At 37.3% G+C, this 20,283-nt stretch overlaps 1 protein-coding gene across 7 annotated transcripts in view; it reads right to left on the minus strand.

The window, feature by feature from the left end:
• The window catches only part of SMOC2 (SPARC related modular calcium binding 2), a 146,336-nt gene that overhangs the window by 18,628 nt on the left and 107,425 nt on the right, over positions 1–20,283 (minus strand). For all 7 annotated transcript variants that reach the window (XM_064509307.1, XM_064509304.1, XM_064509306.1 and 4 more), the window contains exon 9: positions 16,672–16,754. In XM_064509307.1, the coding sequence (XP_064365377.1) occupies positions 16,672–16,754 (83 nt within the window). The remainder of the gene's footprint in view (positions 1–16,671; positions 16,755–20,283) is intronic.

Below are 20,283 nucleotides of genomic sequence, written 5' to 3' on the forward strand. Positions count from 1 at the left end.
GTTCCTGCCAAAGTCATGTGGATAACATGGCTGAATCCCTTTGCATCTTTAGCTTCATTTGCTGAGACAGAGAGTTTTTATATCTTGCTATTGCTTCTGGCTCTGTTGGTATCTGACCACGAAGTAGCTCTCTATAGGCCTGGCCAGAAAACAATTCCATCACATGGAAAGTGTCAGGATTTGGGAATTTAGATTTTATTCTGATGCAGAATGAACTTTTTTTTTTAAGAACAAAACACCCCACCCCATCTTGGCTGAACAGCTTAGAGATAAGGGCACACAGCTGAGACGAGGGAGACTGATGTTCAACTCCCTGATCCAAACCAGACAGCACAGGGAGTTGAACCTGGCTTGCTCTTATCCCAGCTGAGTACCCTGATCTCTGACACTGGAGAGTCAGGTTCAACTCCCTGCTCTGTCTGGTTTGGATCAGGGAGCTGAACCTAAGTCCTTTCCTATTCAGCTGAGTGCTCTAAACATCAAGCTATTTTGTGTCCACAGAAGAGTTCCTCTTGTAAGAAAACTTTTCAGAAGAAAAGAGTCATGAAGTAACTCTAACGCTACATTAAAACATTTTTTTCTGAAAAATAATAATAGAAGTCAGATCAGACAGCATGTTTTTTTTAACTTAGGGCTTAATCCTGCATGATGCAGAGAAACACAACCAAAACCTTCCAAAAAAATTGTCAAGTAGGTTAACAAACAGAGTGTGCTCTCACTAAATCAAATGAATGCATAAGCTTAAAGAAAAGCATGTGCTTCAGTGCTTTGCCTGATAAAGGCCACTGCACTTTGCACACTTAAGAGCTGAATCCTCAGTGAGTAAGTTTTTTGCCTTGTAGGTTTTGGACTCTATGCTTTCTGTGTTACCAGACAACAGAGATGTGGGAACAGATGGTTAAGCAGCATGTAACCATGCTGCCATACTGTAAGATGCTGTTAATTTTTTTTTTCCAGCAATGCATATGCACAAAAGAAGCGTGTCGTTTGATATAGGAACTCATTGTTTGTTAGATTTTATTTTCTAATTTTAAACCCATTCTATTTAAAACTGAGGATTTACCTTGACTATTATTCAAGATAAATGTTTAGCTTAGGAGAGATAAATAGGGGGGAAAATACAATATCCAGTCAGATAAAATTAAATCCAGAGCAGAGAGGAAAAAGAAGGGGATCTGGAGGGAATCAGACACAGGAAAGAGTAGAAAATAATGAAAAAAATCATTCATGTAGGCAATATATAGCATAAGATACTTCACTGGTCCTGCCTCAATTTGATAGGTGTTTTTCCATTTATAACCCAGAGCACAAGCTCCCTTTTATTTGCTTTTTTGTTCTTTCTATGAAAAGATTTAATTTAGTTTACTAAGTGTGAAATACCTTCACAAAGTGTGAAGTACCTTCATAAACCTTACCAAACTTGATATTCAATGGCAAAGCACCTAAGATTGTGTTGAATATTAAGTGTATCTTAGGTTGTCCTGATGTCTGATCTGCTGGAGCAGAATCAATATGGTTTATGCTTTTCATGGACATACAAAGATAGAAACATCTATCAGGAGACGATAAGAGGATGTTGGTTCCAAATTTAAGTCTAACAATAATTTTGGGTGACCTTAAGTTTTTCTATTTTCTGTTTTTCTATATAAAAAGGATTATATTTAATCTCTCAAGTATTTGAGAGATTCAGTTAATGCTGGTGATGTGTTTTGAAGTGGTTACCAGAAAACACTGCACAAGAATATAAAATTTATATCTCTCAAAACAGATTTTAAGAATAAATTGCTCTTCTTTATGACAGACATTTATCTGTAGACTCTACTGAGAATATAATGAGTATAGAATTTCCTCACCTTATCTTTCCTGTGTTAAAGTGTTCTAGTTTTCAGTAAACAGAGATAAAACACGAGTGAGATGACTGAGGGTAGAGGGATTGTGGAATGAATCTTTCACTGTTGAAGAAAGGAGTTCAAAGTGTTGTTTAGTTATTAGCAAATTAATACAATTAATTCCCATTCATTTCCAAATTCAGAGGTTACTTAGCAAGCTCTACTCAAGTAGAGTGTTGAAGCTAAACACAGAAATAGAAAACAGCTGTGACAGAAAATCTGAGCCTATGCTCAGGGATATGAATCCTTCCGTTAACAGAAAATACATTTGCAAACCAATTTAAAAAAAGAAAAATGTAATCCTCAGTATGAGGACTAGAAATAGGCCCACTCACATCCGTGCCACCTTGAAGTCAAAGCTGATGGAGAAATAATGGATACAAGGTACCCTTCTCTTTCTGTGTGGTTATACAATTTCTGAAATTCATTGTAGGAGGAAAGAAAACTTCAGTATCAAGCCATTCAATGTACCCCTCAGTGAGTTCACTTTCTATGTATCAGGCACATTTTTCTGAATTAAGAAAATCGTATAACATTATGGAGTGAGATCCAGTGAGATCCGGTCTACGGTTCCCCCTGCCCCCTAGTAGAAGGACAGGTTTTATTTGGAATGAGGAGCCCATATTTAATAGATTCATTCAGGTAATAGTTTTATGATAAGAAATGCATGCCTCTCTTCTCACATAAACTGGAGTTTTATGATCCGGTTCCCAGGGTGACTTTCCTTGGGCTCACTGTAAAGAATCAGCACAGTGTGTATCTGTTCACATTCCTCTTTCCCCCTCCAACCTTCCACATGAAGTAACTATCAAGTGATGTCTGCCCGCAAGATACCCCACAGCCAGTGATGAACGAGAGCTAGCAACAATAAAGCATTCACCCAAATGCTTAGCAAGGTCTCCAAGCTTAAAGCACAAGCAGCTGAGGAATTTAAAATAACAAGGTTTCACTGTAGAATAAACCATACAGTTTTTATTCTCCCTGAAGATTCCTGCTTCCCAAATAACCCTGGTTTCACCAAGCCACCTGCCTGTGTCAGAGAAATTAATGAACTTCAAAAGTAAATATGCCTCAAGATGAACAGTAAGCCCTGTTTGTCTACACATCGGAAATGCCAGCACCACAGCACTGTGCCTTCCTTTTTATCAAGCCATACCGGGAGCTGTAAGTTAAAGCCTGATTTCTGGACCTTACATGTCCAACCACTGCAGTGGGCATTAATCTTTTTCCTTGATTCAGCTGCCAAGTTTGCAATAAGGTTGTATGATGCCAGCCTTGAACCACAAGTTTAGCTCCAAGAGAACTATGCACCCTGTTAATACAGGGGTCAAAATACATATTGGAAGAAACTGATTTTTTATAGGAACTTCAAATGAGTGATTTGTGTAGTCCCTGGTGTATTAAACTTTTGCTATTAACAAACACATCTACTGAACAAAATCCTCCCTATAAATTCTGCACAGATCAGAGAAGTAATGAACTTGTCTTGTAAACATGTGAGACACAGATGTCGTGGCTCTGTTCGCCTTGATTTTTTAATCAAGAAGCAAGAATAAGGAGAAAAGAAGCATAGCAAAGGATGAAATCAACATTAAGAAAGGGGACATTTGAAAGAGAGAATATGATTTCAAACAATTCATATCAAGTTGGTATTTTAATGTTTACAAGAAAAGTCAACTTTGCACAGTTTGCATTAGGAAAGTGTAGGATTTTCATGAGGAAAAAAAGGAAAGAAAAAAATTATTTCACTCAAGAAACAAAAGCTATTTTTGACAGGAGAGTCTAGCTTCCTTTGATTCAGTAGGAACAGGACTAAGTTCAATCAGAGGAAAGTATTTCCTTTCAAAATCTGACATTGGAATTGTATATCTAATGTTAATTATTTTTATCCATGACTTCAGTTCAAATCGATATGACAATGACAATGACAATGACATCTAAAGCAGGAACTCTCCATAGGTGCTGTTTATGTAGTTTAGATAATCTCAGTCTCAAAAGGCCCAGCTGTCATTCTAATCACACTGAGGTATGCTTTGCACAAACATATCTGAAAACTTGGATTCCACTAGACAATTAAGGAGGAAGAGAGATATTTATGAAAAGTTCTTAATTATCTAAGTGTCCTGGCTTGCCAAGGAAAAATCTCATGTGTTACATGCAGAAAGAAGTCCCTTGAAACATATACAGCATAAGATGCATCAAGCATATTTTTTGTAAGCAATCTTCCTGCCTTTTAAAGAGAAAAGATGTGGAGACACAACTGTAATGGCTGGAAAGTTAATTTTGCTCTTATGTTTAAGTAGACTCAAAATTGTTAATAGGTCTCCATGAAAAAACTGGAAGATAACTGCAAAAAGCAGACACAAGGAGTTGAAAAATGTGCCCCTACCTGACATTTCTGCTGTTGTCCATTTTAACCTACAACTCAATAGCTTTAAGATGCAAGAAAATCATTGATAAACTGATATTATGGATATGCTCAGGATGTCACATGGTATGTGCAGTGAATGCAGTGAAGTCGATGTGCCTTGGGGCTGTTGAGCTCAGTGACGCAGTGTAGAGTCAACTCCCCCTAAAGGAATGGGTCGCACAAGTACCTTTATGCAAATGATGTGGGAAAATACATGTGTCTACAAGAAAGGTGGGCTGGCCAGAGGAGTTCATCCTAATTCTGGTGGGGGAACAGTCTCAAATCCCTGTTAGGTCTCACTGGCAGGAAAAGACACAAAGAGTTCATCAAAGTGTCCCATCAGCCCAGACTCATTCACTATGATGTTGGCCTCTCATTAAGTTGGCCTCATTTGGAATGAGGTGATTGTCCCAGCCTATTTCTGGACTGGGGAACACCTCCTGAGTGCATGGGATGTACACAGCTTATGTCACCCCAGCCTCACCTCAGGTAGGCTTTCCAGAGTCACGGGTCTGAGCTGACTCTAGAGCAACAGAGCAGAAGCTAAAGAATGAATCTAGGTTCAGACATTTCAAGAGCAGAAGACACAGCACCTATGTTCCAAGTCCCTCGCTTTCCAGGAAAAGTTAGTATTTGTGAGAGATGTCTGGATTATAATGCTTGCAATTCTGGAAACCTTCTGACAACCCTTGCCACTGAACCTCATTTATCTCTTTCCTTCTGTGAAATAAAATACAATAAAAATACTAATAAAAATATCAGCACTCTCCACAGTTTATATTCAAATCTCTGTAGGGGTTGGTAAGTATACTGCCCCAGTTATTACCATCATTTTTACCACTTTAAATCCTGAATAACCCAAGTGGTTACAGTGGAATTATTTTCAATTCAAAGCAATGAAGTAGAAGCAAAATTTGAACTTCACTTTTATAGATTAAATAAAATAAAAAGCTTCTTTAAAGCAAGTAACTTCCAAGCATACCAATAAACTATTATTTGCTAAGTCAATTACAAAGCTACCTTTAAACAGATACTTCTTCTATAATCATCTGGATTGTATCAACTAATGTTAGAAGAACTATTCTTATAATATTTATTTGTTTTTCTCATTCTTAATAAATGACACTTAACACAGCAACAATCCTGATAGTAAAACCACTATTTCTTAAATCTAAACAGTTACAGTCTGCTATTAACTTGAGTAAGAAAATCCTAATTTGTTTCCCTAAAGTATGTCACAACAGTTAATGACAAAAAGCAGAAATAATATAAAGCTCACGGAATAGCTTCAGTTCAGTGCAAAACATGAGAAAACTCTTTATCAAGTTGACTTCAATCTATGAGTTAGTAGAACCTGTTTAAGACCTTTTCATATGAGAGTGGGTTGAGAGGCACAAGAGCGTCTGCATGTGCACACATCAGTGTTGGTAAAAATACAGATTTATATTCAGGGCTACGCGTGCTATCACATAAAAACCTTTAATCTTCATAAAACAGAAACTTATATTGCTCCTGAGTGGTGAAATTACAAGTGCACATCTCCCCAGTAGAAACTTTACACCACAATGTATCCTCAGAAACACTGTACATGTCATGTGTTATTTGGGGAAAAAAAAATCCGAAAATCTCTTGTATAAATATTTTAGAGAGTTTTATAACATTTTATTAGGAATATTTTTGCATCCTTCCAGCTCTTTCTTTGGTACTGTGAATTCAGCTATACAGATCTCAGATGATCATCTACAGATGATAGAACTGAATACCAAATGCTATTTATCACTTAAATACAAAATGCAGTATATTCTTTTTGACCATGTACAGAGTATATATACTACAGCTAAATATATATTTGAATGTGCCAGTTAATATCTGTCTAGTTTTTGCTTTTGTCTTCAAAGAATTAGCTAAAATTTTCAAAGTCAGGGTTTTATTTTCTGTGAACGAATTTGCCCAGCTCTAGTAGACATCTTCTTTTATAACTGTAGACAGCTATAAAACCTAGAAACTCTTTGCTTATTGGTACTTTTCCATATTGTAAAATTCAAAGCACAGAGTGGCCTGGAGTTCTAAATAAATCATAAAAAAGTTAATGAATAATCACGCTGGTTTTTAAATTAATTTGATTCAATAACCTTTGCTTTGCATTTAACTGTGTTCCAAAGCTAATTCCAAGTTGGATCACTAACCAGAAAGTCTGTGTTATATACTCAAAGAATTCAAAATTCAGATTCTTAAGGGTGGACTCTCTAAGTCTCCAGTTAGAGAATGGAAATAAAATCTTGGTACTGAAAAACCCTAACTTTCAACAGGTTCTGAGTGCCTGCATCTCATTTAGCAAACAAAGACGACATAGCATGTAGAATATCAAGGGTTATGGAACCAACCTAAACATTAGTCCTACAAACACTTATGCCTGGGCTTAACTTTACAACCACATGTAAAGGTTCCTTTGATTTTAATGGGACTAATCACAGCAAGAATGCGGATAAGTGTTTGCAGGATCAGGGTTAGATGGGTCATGAATTGTATTTTAGGAATATTTACAATGAGTTGCTTGTGGATGGCTTACAGAGCAAGAGGTTTTAACAGAAGACATTTCTAGATAGCAAACAAAATCAAGATTCACAAGCAGAAAAGGGTGAAATTCAAGAAATAAATTATTTTCTTCAAATTATTCAAGAATTTCTGCCATACGCTAGCATCAGGAATCTATGAACCGTAGCACTCCTGCTGAGCTATAGAGAAGCAAATTTCTGAATCTTGTGAAGCATTCTGAATCTTGTGAAGCATTCTGAATCCTTTGAGAGAATTCCCAGATGTCTGTAAGAGTAATTTCTTTTCCTCCTTAAGGACTCTCAGTTGTGGAGGCCTATGAGTTGTATTGAGCAGGAGGAATAATACCATGTATTTGAAACCACTGAGGTAAGTCTTGCACACACTGTCCTCTTTATGGACAAGAATATTAATTCTACATCTCCTCACCAAGCCCAGAAAAACGCTTTCTCTACTGTCTAAATACCTGATGCAGAAAGGGACCTGGAAGAAAGCCAGCTGGCTTAAGCTCAGCTAGTGTAAAACAGAGGTGACACATTTTGGCAGACTCAAGCGCTTTGAGGAATTGTCAGGAACTTTCACTGCCCCTTCAGCTGATGTCATCTGTCCACCCATTATCCAAGTGGCTTTGCAGTCACTTAGACTGTAAAATTTCCTGGGATCATCTTGTTGTTCTGTATTTGTACAGTGCCAAGAACACTTGGATCCCAGACTATGCATAGTGCCCTATAAACTACTGTGATACAAATAATTGAGACTTCAATAAAGACAAGTAATAAGAGAATAAGAAGGAGAAGTAACAATGAGACTTCCCAAGCTCATCTCTGTTCTCAGGTTCCCCAAATGAATAGTGACTAAATATGCCTTCTTTTATCTGTGGCTGCGCAAAGGCTTGCAGCACTTCCTTTACAAGATACGTCATGTATAGTAATCATTTCTTTGTCCCCATAAAACATAGGACGTAACCTGGCATTACCTCTGAACCTCAGTTGTAAACTTTGCTTAATACTGATATTTTATCTTCTAAAATAAATCCAACCACAGTGAGAGCATGCAACATTTATTTTGTCCTTTACACTGGCTACCAGCTCCATTTTCTGAGAAGCGCAAGATGCTAGTTACCATTTATAAATTCATGGCTAGTCTATGTCATAGTAGCTAAGTCAACTTTTCCTCTGTGGCCCACTATAATATCTGAATCTTTTGGATTGTTTCAGGGATGTGCCTTGAGGAGAAAGATTGTATCAGCAACAGACTGAGTGCTTTCGGAATGCTGAGTTCTTGTCAAAGTAATTTCCTCCCTTTAGGACTAATGTGAATCTGTGGACTTGTTTTCACAGACTTTCACTGGCCTTCCCCTAAGCCATGCTAGTATCTACAGAATGTGAGGATCAAATATGCTCTCTGATTCTCAAGAGACAGCCTTTTTCTCAAAAGCTAATATATAGAATGATTCAAGTAGCAGCCCAAAATCTAAATATTTTCTTCAGAAAAATATACCTACTGATGTGAGATCAGAGTACCAATACTTCTGACTTCATTTTGTTCATTTTCCTTGTCATGTGAGCTAATCTCATTACTTGATGCTTTCAGCCATTACTCAGCTGATGTAATTTTTGTATTTTATGTTAAATTACTTAAAATATTAGGAAGTGAGAAGTCTTATATTGGCTTAATATTTCATGAGGCCCTAACCCCACAACTCTGCTTGTATTTCAAAAAGTCACTGTTTGATACAAAACACAAAATTACTCAGGTGCTTCAGTATCAGTATAGGGGTTTTGAAAAGTTGCTGGAAACTAGGGGCTCAGCTTGTTTGAAAACTGGAACACTTATTCGAGTGGCTAAATGCAAAAATGCATGCCTAATTCTTTGTTGTTCACTCTTGAAAATATAACTGCAGATAAACTTTCATTCAAAAATGAAAATATTTATTGCTCCTTGTCCACCGATTAAGCATGAGAGTTGTTTCTGTCAGAAAATCAAGTAGGAATTGTATCCACGTATGAGAACAAGACACTGCAAAATATCCATTTTGCAGGGAACAGCCTTACAAATCAATAGCATGATTTTATTCAGTATATACCCCATCCGATGAAAGAGGAGAAGTTCCATACCACGCCTCTTAAAGGAAATAATGTCTTATTGTGTAGCTCCCAGTCACTGTCATGATAAGTTTCAGGTGTCATTTTTCAGTATAACTACAGACCTGGCAAACTAAAAGGTTTGCCTTTTCCCTTCAGTCATATGAGTTCTTCCTGCCATCCCTCAGATTGTGAAATGACAATGATTGCAGGCATTCTGGCAGAAAACATTGAACTTATACTGCATCAATCTTTCCATCTTCCTGTGTTGTTTTTTCTACTCCTTGCCCAAGAATTGCAATCCAGTTGCCCTTAACTATTATGAGATAACCTCTCCCATGTCTTCACTGTACCAGAAATTATTTCTAGATTTTTTAATGCATTTCTTGAAGCTTAGTAGCTTAAGGGAGACATCATCAAAGTTTGTTCAGTGGGGTCAAGTATTTTAATCTGTTTTTGGTTCCAGTGTGATCAAAGGTTGACTCTGCTTATGCTAGGATTTTATACTGGGCACAGACAATACCTCAGTATCTATAGTCATGTATTTACAAGCAACTGTTTTAAAGGCCCTGAGGTATTTTCATTCCAAACTACAGACTTTTTTTAAAAGACATGAAACATCTTGATTTTCCTAATACTCACATATATCTTTCACAGACTCCTGACTACATTAAAAAAAGAAAAAGAAAAAGAAAAAAGCTGTTTAATACACACCATTTTACTCTTTTTATTTTGATTTTTTAGTTAGATTTTGATCCCTGCATCAAAACATTTTGCATAAATTCATTTTCTTCTTTGTCTTTGTGGTATTAGAAGAAAAGAAAACAGAAATAAAGAAAAAAGAGAGTAAATGTAATGTTCAGGACAAATGAAGGGCTCACTGCTCCCAGTTCTAGAGCTTCTCTGTTTATCTCCAGGTAGAGCTAAATGCTGAGTGCTTTTGAGCAGCTGAACACTGACCAATAGGAATCTCTTGAGGCAGGGAGTATTCCTCCATGCACAGAGGCTCGGTGCTTGTCATCAGTAAGCACGGCCAAGTAACTTATATGAAGTGCTAGTTTAAGAAGAATGAAATTCAAGACTTCATTAGACTAAATTGGTTTCAGGGGGCCATTAGTCATTCCTCTTCCCCTCCTCCCTCAACTATATCCACAATGTATGTTATATTCCAAGTACTTGCTTTAAGTGAGATAAAATAGGATCCGAAAAAATACTGGTTTTCAGACAGATGTTCTCATACCTTATTACTACTGTTAGTCTTATTTCCCTGCTAAAAACACTTCAGAGTGGAACTCCACAAGAAAGAAATACTGCAGCATGATCCAATCCCCACTGAATGCCATCAACCACAGCAGAAACAGCACCTGGTTGTATCTGACTACTTGTGGAATACAACAGTTTATTTTCATGATCCGTACAAGTAAGGTGGGAATATTGCCATTTAACTTAAGCTATCAAAAATTTATTCAACTACTGATGTTAGTTATATATGTTCCCTCTACAGTCAATGGAGATAGGTGTTTCCAGAAAGTGATTCAACCTAAAACAGATACCAGTTAAGACACAGACACATAATTCTGTTTTGAAGGTCTGAACTCACTGAACATTCTTTATATCAAAGTCTGTGTTCTTCTTTCAGATATTACAAAAATGACCATCACTTGAACTGGTAAAAATGAATGCTCTGTGGACTTTTTTTCCTCCTTTGGTGTGATGACTACAAAGATAACACAGATTTTTATACTCTTCCAAGTGTGATTTGACTGGTAATGGTACTGAGTTTCCTCTGGGAAGGTTGTGTATTACATCTGCTTGTTATAGGCTAATCTGCCATGGCATTACAAAGTCTGTCCAAACTTTCACTGTCTTGTAAGAGCATTTGTTTTTAGGTAGGAAATTCACTGTTTTGATAATTGTTAATGGGTGGGCTCCTTCCTATAAACAGTTCAGAGATATCCATGCAAAATTAAAATGTGTGGAGGTAGGGAACTGCTAAATATAAGCACAAATTTATAGAGCTGTTTGAAATTTTTTGGTAAAAAAGGAAGAAAACATTAACCCTAAGTCAGCTGCCTGAGTTGATACTCTAATGTTGTTATCCATGATGGCATTTCTTTTAAAAGAAAAACAAAAACAAATGTGTTCCTCAACACCTTTTCGGCTGCTGGATTTAATATACCATCTGTAGGATTAAAATATCCTCCAGAAATGTCTTTTTTTCAGCTTTATTTAGGTTTCATGGCACAATAAGCTTCAGTTAATTTATTACTTCTCACTGTGGGATAACCAGAAATATAAATATGTATATAAATTCACTACACAAAAACCCATTCCCTAATCAAAGATGGAAGAGTCTGGCTTTATTAAAATCAATGACAAAACCATTAAGTGCAGGGGCTAGTATTTTTCTACTTATTTACTTCCTCAGTGGGTATAAACCAAGACAGCTTCACAAGAGTCAGTGGAACTTTCCTGATGTGCACTTGGATTAGGGAAAAGCATTTGGCCCACAAGATGAAAACACCCCATCAGAACCTCATTTGGAGAGCACTGGTGCAGAAGACAGTGGCTGTATGCTACTGGGAACCTCATGAGAAATCAGCCAAACACATGAGCACACTCTCCCTCTTTGGGCATGTGTCCACCGGAGGTGTCCCAGTCCAAGGACTTTCTCAGCTCTCACTGGGAGCAGAGCCTGGCACTGAGCAGCACAACAGGAAGCACTGCTATACTTAACAAGGGATTTGGCTGAAAAGGGAGGATGGCAACAAGTGAGGTGAGAAGCAGAGTTTATATTCTTTGGCATAGCTTCCAGCATTTTTTTAATGCTGAGAAGCGAATGAAGTCAGTGTTTATTAGTCCTAATATAGCCCTTTAAAATAAACATAAAATTATAGGTTTAATATTAAACAGAGCAATGAATGAAATGCTATTGCTGAGCCAGTAGCATCACCTTTAATTAGCCAGCTTTTCTCCTCTGCTAGCTGTGACACAGCTGTGTCTTTCACTGGTGCTTTACTGGTTGCTCAAATGCTATCACTGTAATTTTTTTTGGGGGGGGGAAGGCAGAATTCTCACATAACTCAAGAGCTGCAGTAACTTCAGTTATGTGATGGAGCATTTTTTGTTGCAGATGTTCATATTGCTGTTCTAGGTTGAGTCGAAAGTAAAGCAGTGTAATAGGTTGTGGTCAGACCATTGCTGATTAAAGGAAGGGTGTGGAGATGGACAGGAGAGAATGTATAGAACATAAGGATATTAAATGAGATATGTAGAGCCTTGAACAATAACTTGCAGGCTTTATTTCCTCTGGAGCAAAGCTGCCCATTGGGAAACTATAATATAATGATGCAGTCAGACAATAGAGTAATAATACTGGAGCCACTAAACCCAAAAGCCCAAGCAAATAAGTAAATTGTTGTAGGTTAAAGGGACAGAAGCCTCTTCTGAGGTTCAGCTTCTCTGAAATTACTGTTTGTGGCCTCAGGAAATACAGGACTGACTAACTGCTGTGGACCTCCCTCTTTATAAGGAGATTTGACAGGTAGATCTATGTATTCATAAGTCTTAGTGCCTCAGACCACCACTACTCATTACTAAAATATCCCTTTGTGTCACAGTGTAGGTACTCTTACTGAGCCAGTGCTTGCAATACCAGTCTGTGTGCTGTTTGGCACTCCTCTCTCCCGTCCACCAAGTGTACTAGTGTTGCATTAACTTTACTGCACTGAAGACTCTCAGATTTCTTCCTTAACCTTTGTATGCCAATCACATCTTTCACTCTGTAAGCCTCCTCCACAGCCACTGTCTCAGGCTTCCAGCGCAGGATAATTGTAATGCCCTTTAATACATGGAAAGGGCCCTTCACAGAGCTGTCACTAACCTAGATCTAGCCCAAGGCATTGGCAATGTATCCAGCAATGTAGGACATCAGAAGGCTAGAACACCATGCTACCTCCTGCAGCCTCGTATCTTAGAAGAAATAGCTACTGCTCAGGAAGGTAAAGTAGCCATTCTCCCTACTCCTCCACCACTACAGGGACAGCAGAAAGAGCAAGCCTGCTCTTCCAGCACCCCAATGCACCTCGCTTTCTAGCCTCACCTCTCCTGTCCTCAGTGCACGAGGAGCCTGGCTCCAGGCAGATCCTGTCCTTCATCCTCACCACAGTACGATTCAATTCTGCCATCGTTGCTGTGAAGGCTCGTGCTGGCTTTGCATCAGCATTTCCTGGTCATAGTCCAGGTCTGGCAGGTCTGCTGCAGTATAGATGCATCTTGCCAAATATCTCTTGGTAGATGAAGCGATATAGGGCTCAAGAAGATAGTTACAGGTGCAGTTAAAACAGCCAGCAACTTCAAATGGTTGTTTTACTTATGGACTTCAGGCTAGACAGCTCGGAGCTTTAAGATTCAATAAGAGAAAGGGATATTTTAAATATTAGCTCATCCAGCCAAAAAGTTGGTTACATCACAAAAATATAACTCTTTGAAATCACAACTCAATGGAGAAAGCTACATGGCAACTGACCTAACAATTTGAAGCTCATGGGAAAACAGACATATGTATATAATCCGTATTATGATAAGAAATATTCAGTTACTTAATTGATGCTTTTAAAAATAAGCAGTTTTAGTCATTCAAAAATTTAAGAATGTGTATTAAGATAAGATTATTTTCTACTCAGTCCTAGCACCAGACTCCACTGAGGAAGTGAAAAACAGCATGACACTACAATAATCGTTTAGGTAGATCAGTAGTAGTACCTTAGCATTTTGGCCAGGAAACAGTGGGGTACCTTATGAAATCTGTTGTGCTCACAGTCAAAAGCAGAGCAATTATAACAGTATACTGGAACATATCTCAGAATCGCTTTCTTTTTTTAAAAGATGCCTTTCAAGTAATAAGACACTTTATATGATGGCTGTTTGGCTGTGGATTTTGCATCATCTCAGTTTGAACATTTCTGATGACTCCTCTTTAACTTTGGAAAAAGAAAATGCTCTGCCAACAACGAAAAGCAAACTGTACTTATCCACACAGGATTCCTACATAACTTAAATCATGAGTTTTGTTCCACAAAATATAAACTGTTCAGGGTCGGTCCTGGAATATCCCATCAGAAAAATAGTAAATAAAGCTGTGACAATAGGAAGAAAATTAGGCAGTTAGAATAATTTCCTTTCTCTTAAGTAACATGTGAATGTGAAATAAACAACATGACTTAAACAGCTCTCATGAATGATTTTCAGGAGAAAATATTAACTGCTTGAATGTTAAGGTCAGATTAAGTTGTTCAAGATCCCTAGGACAAAACAATAGCTGAGAACAGAATCACTAGTATGCTATGAAATCAGAAAACGCCCACCCTGTAATTCAATAGAACCAGATTTTAGAAAGTTAAGAGGGAATTTTATGTTTATAAATAAGTTGATTGACTATACAACAGAGAAGCATCAAGATATTTTGGAAGACATTTCAATTAAATAAAAATTTAAGATTCTTATCATGATTTAAATTGTAGACCAACACAGTATCAGCACAGTAATGAATGTGATTAACAGTTTTTATACCAAGGGCAGGGAGGAAGAGTAATCTACACTGAGAATTCAGGAAGACTAAGCAAAGATGGCAATTTTGTTAATTTGGATCCTTCCTGTGTCACTGAATAAACTCCAAGTATTAACAGTGGAAACCTTTCAGGTGCTTATTAACTCAGCTCTATCAAAAAGCCAAATACTGATCGTTTTGTTGAAATGCACTAGGGTCCAAAATTCTAATGAGAAGCATCAGAAGCTTTTCAGAGAGCAGCCTGACAGCCAAGAAGGACAAAAATTACAGTGAAATGCTGAGAAAGAAGTGAAAATCTTACTTACCAGTAGAAATTTACAGTAACTTCAATGCAATTAATGAGTTCTACTAGATTCGACTTGGTTTAACTGAGATCAGCAATTCAGCATAAGGAACTATTTAGTAGTGAAGAATTACAGTATTAGGGGAAAATAGAGAAGGGAGACTTTCAGGATTTTTAGTACATGGACTTACTGAATCTGCACATTCACCCAAGTCAGTAGATTGTATTACAGTTACACTGTATACAGCACTGTCATTTCCAAACTACAGTTTCCTCTCCCAAATTACCCCTTGTATGACAGGAAGTATCATGACTACAGAAACTTTAAAAACATATTGTGCTAAAGAAAAGGGGAAACTTAAACAAACCAAAATGAAATGTAAACAACATTAATGGTCTGACCTAAAGCCACAAAACCACAGAAACCCAGAGTTAAGTCTGAAAATCCAGCATGACATTGTGTCCCTCTCTCAAGCTAGTGTGTCTTCTATAGTGGGCCTTTTTTTTTTTTTTTTTTTTTTTTTTTGGGTGCCTCACAAGAAGATAATGGTGTTTGTAATTAAAGAAAGTTACGCTGGCAAAATCACATTTCTCACAATACTTTTCAAATTTTTCCACTTGCTTTTCAAGTGTCAGGTATTGGTACTTTTTATTTCTAATGAGAATTATATTACAAAAAAAAGCAGATTCACTCCTAGTTTAAATAACGATACAAAAATCTTAAACTGTATAACAGGTTATCCAAAGCTTCTCTGGTCCTCACACCAGGCAGGGTTTAAAACAGAGCTTTGTTGCACTCAATGTATACTTTTTTAATGAGAAAAAGGTTTGTCCCTGAGGCAAATTAGCTCAGTGGTCTGTCACTGTCTCTAAATGCTATCAGGTTTTGCTCTGTGGCATGTCCAAGACCTTTTTTCCCCTGCTAGCTCAGTGCAGAGGCAAAACTAGCTTCATGAGCAGGTAGCTATCCACTAACGAAGGTAAATTCAGGACGGCTGGCAGATTTGAGAAATGCTCTTGTAACACCCAAAGTGACCTCTGCTACTATTACCACCCCTAACAAGTTTTTCTAGAGAGTGGCTGCATTCTGCAGAGGCTGGTTACAGTGAAGGAATGTCTAGACATTTCTCTGGGTTGCTAAACTGAAATATCTCCCAAGACATAAAACATCCCCCCAGATCATTTGTTCATTACTGCTTCTTTAGAATAGCTGATAGTGATTCACAATTTCCTCCTGATTTGGGCAATATCACTGAAATACTAAACATCAAGTTATGCATACACGTTAAAAGCCCAGTTCAAAAGTGAAGTAAGTCTACCGACTTCCGTTTAGCTCTCCAGAAATAAAATCTCTACAGTCCAAAATATGCACTCAAAATCTATCAAATACCCAGGTTTGTTCCTACAACATAGGATAATAAAATATTATTATTCTGAGGTAAATTGACAAGGGGACTCTTGGAAAAAAAAGGAAGTAGCTAAATTTTTTTTAGTCTGATCTGAAGACAGAGGCCAATTTCCCAAGGCTTTTGCTAGCACAAGGATTATGAAGTATGGCCCAAGTTATTCTTGACATACTTGATGACTTCTTTGGAATGACAACAGCAAAAAATAACTCCAGTAAGTAATTATGATTGCCTTTAAACTACTGACTTCAGTGTAGGAATCTGATTTGAGAAATGAGCCTTACTTTTTCTGACAACATCTGAAGACCCGTATTTACATACACTGTCCCAAATTCAAAGGCTTCAGTCAGTGCCAAATCAATGTGGCAATATCTAAAAGACATATTGTTTTGATACTGGGTAAAAAATTGCTAAGTTATTGCAGTGAATAAACAAAGTACTAAAATACATGAAACCGAATTTACCTATTTCACTCACCTTGAAGCTGGCGTCCTTTGTACAAATCCTTTGTTTTGGTTGGGTGAGCTCTGGCACTGTTATCACACTTTGGTTGTTCGTACCTACAGAGCAAACACAGAGAGAAAAAACCATCAAGGTCAACTAAATTTAGAACTAATTTATTTCCAATTTTGTAGTCCAAATTAAACTTGTATCTTTTGTTCAGGGAAGAAGCTTGTAATTCTCATTCTTCATTCACAACAGGCAATGCAAATTCCTCTGCCTATTTTCCACTTACCTCAAATAATCCAGGAAATGTTTATTCTTCTGGGGTTGAGACAAAACAGAATAATTATAATCTATTCCAAAGTCCATTATACAGGGAGGAAAACTGAGGAAGGAGAAAGCTGTGGGGAATTGCCATGAAATAATATATAATAAAAACAAAACAGAAAGCCAGGCTCCTCCTACCTACCAAATCGAAAAGCTCTGAACAGCACAACAAATGCTGGCATCTGGCACAGTATTCATGTTGTGAAACTCCAGAAGAGCAACTTCAAAATCACAATGCAGGTACTGTAATTAGTTTAATACTATAGCAATAAAGCTGTGTACTATTGTATCCTCTCCAAAGCAAATGTTAGTTTACATAAGAAGGGTTAACAGCTAATATTTGAACACAAACTGATATGCATTCTGGAACATTCTATGCTGGAATAGTTTGAACTTGGTTGTGAAAACCAAGTCTCTACCTGCTACTTGAATGTTCTGGTTCCCGTGCTCTTTCTGAGAAGTCTAATTAAAGCCAGTTTGTTAGTTCAGCAGGTAACAAGAAATCCTATGCTATTTGCACTTCCAATGAATATCAAGGACACTGACCAGCTGATTTTACCAGCTCATCCAATTCATGACAAAGTTTCTGGGTTCTCAAGGACCTTTCCAGTCTGAGACTCCAGGAAAAAGAAACAAAGTCCTGTGGCATGAATCAGCTTTCTCTCTCCCTTTTTTGTTTAGCTTTTCATGTCTATTTTACCCTCACTATGTAGAAGTGAATACTGCAAGGCAAGGAAATGGCAGTAAGGACTGAGCTCTAGTGATCACAGTATAACCACGCTGGTTTTGTGCAAACACAACTACCACAAATATGACAAAAATCATATAATACATTTATGATTGTGCAAAGTGTAGTTCTTATTTTTATAAACAGGAGTATTGAGTCTCAGTGCCGAGTTGGGTTGTCTCCCAATCACTTCAAGGATACCCATGCAACCAGAGAAGAATTTCCATCATTGAATATAGGAAATATCTTTGTACTGGTTAGGAACAGAGGAGCACGTATCTGTCCCATGGCTATTGGAGCTGCTACAGGATTGAATAGGGAAACCTGGTACTTTCTTGATCTCCGGTTTAAAAAAAGGCTCTACCCTGTGAGTGTCCAGAAAAGCTATTTCATATGCTGTCGCAGAGTGTATGGTCATAGCTTACAGTTTGCAGGTTTCAAGTTACAATTCCTTTTCTCTGTCAATGAAACTGGGTCTGATTCTTCACGCCTGACCCCTTGTCTAGTCAATGTGTAAGTAAAGTAACCCTGAATCAAAACTGTAAAGCCTCTCTTTTTGTTTTTTTTCTTCTCTGGCTTAAGCAAGTCCTGTCTGTGTGCTTTTAAAACTTGAATTTTTTCTGTTGGGTGCTAACAAAAGCTTCAGATATTTCATTAGTATCACCTAGTATGGGACTCCTCCCTTCTGACCTTACTTGGCTGTTGCATTATGCAGTCCTCTTTTGATAAGGTGGTACTCAGACTTAGGTCTTTGAGTTATAACAACCGGCACTTATTGATATTTCAATGGCTTAGATTCATTCACTTGCAGCCTAGTTGTAAAAATTGCCTGAGATGAACAAAACTATTATTTTGTACTCTTAGAGTGTTTAGACAAAGATCAGGTAGTTTGCAATTAAGCAAACTGCTGCACATATTACTGGACTCACAGGTAAAGTTCTGTTATCCATGGGATCATATTTAAATACATTCAAGCATGAATAATGTCATAGGCCATAAAGCACAGCAAGGCATAAAAAGCTCTGTTAAAGCTACTCAGTCTTAACACTGAAATGCTATTTTTGGCAGTCTGTGTCTTACCTACTTCATCCTTACTAGTATCTTTTTAATCAGGCAAGACTAAAAGTTGTATATGAAATAAATCATTATTTATACTAAGATCAGAAATGACTAAAAAAATAATAAGCGCAATACATTTTTTATTTCTCTATGCTTTTAATCATGGCATTTCAGTTTAACAGGCTTTCTGAGAAGTTTTACTTACTTGTTCTCCTATATAGCTTGAAGCTACAGACTTTAATGTACAGCACTTCAGGAAAAGTTTCCATTCTAAAAAGTTAAATACAGTAATATTACATGTGTCCACATACAGGCTTGTGCACACACATACTCATTCACTGAATCCTGGTTACTTTGTATTTGATATAACCACTGATCTTTCTTTGAAATGCTCCTATTATATGTTCCAAAATACCACATTTACTGAGCTGTATATTAAAATGTCTAATCAAAATATACTAAGTCAAATTTTTGGGAAAAAAATTTTTTTTTTAAGTAAATAAATAAAATAAGTGGCTATGTCTTGGGTCCCAGCCACACTATCCCTAAAAACAATTTGTAAGTATTCTGACTTTAATTACAGGGCAGAATGAAAACAAGTTGGGTTTTTTTTCCCTTTGAATGCTTAATTTATTTCCACATCATGTGAAGAAACTGTCCACTGGCCCATCTAATTTTGGCTGCTGCAAGAAGTGACAATGTTGTTTCACAGGCTTAGGAGTGCTACAAGCACGTTTTTCCTAAAGAATGGTAGGAATAGAAACTTTGCTTTGATAGCATGGTTGGGATTCAGATACCTGATGGATGACCACTACAATCAGCCAAGAGTGAAAGGGAAATCTCTGAGCAATACTCACTAATGCAGTATCTGGCAACAAGCCTGGTCTCTGATTAATCTGACACCCACTACATTCCCCTTGCCCTCTTCAGTTATCGTTACTGCTCTGTGCCTACACTTTCTTTTCTGGCTTCCACTCTTCTCCACTTCTTCCCTTTTGGCTTATTTTTTTGTTAAATACAGATGTAGCACATCATAAACTAAATCTATTAAAGCCAACTAGGTGTTAAAATGCTGTAACACAAAAAGTCCATGTTTAACTCTTTAAAGGCAAGAAAATGATGAAAAATTAAGTGAATCATTAGAAATTTACCTGTCTGAACCTACAGAGACATGGCCATGCTAAGAGCTGATAAGAAAAACAAACTTGCTTCAGTTTTCACGGGGAAAGAGTGGCAAAGAGATAGCAGGTCAAAATGAGGCACTGTCAGGCTAAAAATAATGTAGTAAAAAGACATCCCTAGTTACTCACTCTTCAGATTTTTAAAACTGAAAGAATCCTCAGCACTGAATGTGTATCTTGAGACAGCAAAGGGTTATAAAGGCTGTTTTATACCTCTGAGCAGTGCCCTTAGAGTCACTAAGATATACTGATGTATACAAGGTAGTACAGGATCAAGGTTTCACAGGAATTCTACGCAGTGTGGGCAATCCTTTGCAGGTAGATTGGGGATTATTCTGCCCATAATCCTAG

This window comes from Dromaius novaehollandiae, chromosome 3, assembly GCF_036370855.1.
Source record: "Dromaius novaehollandiae isolate bDroNov1 chromosome 3, bDroNov1.hap1, whole genome shotgun sequence".
NCBI lineage: Eukaryota > Metazoa > Chordata > Aves > Casuariiformes > Dromaiidae > Dromaius > Dromaius novaehollandiae.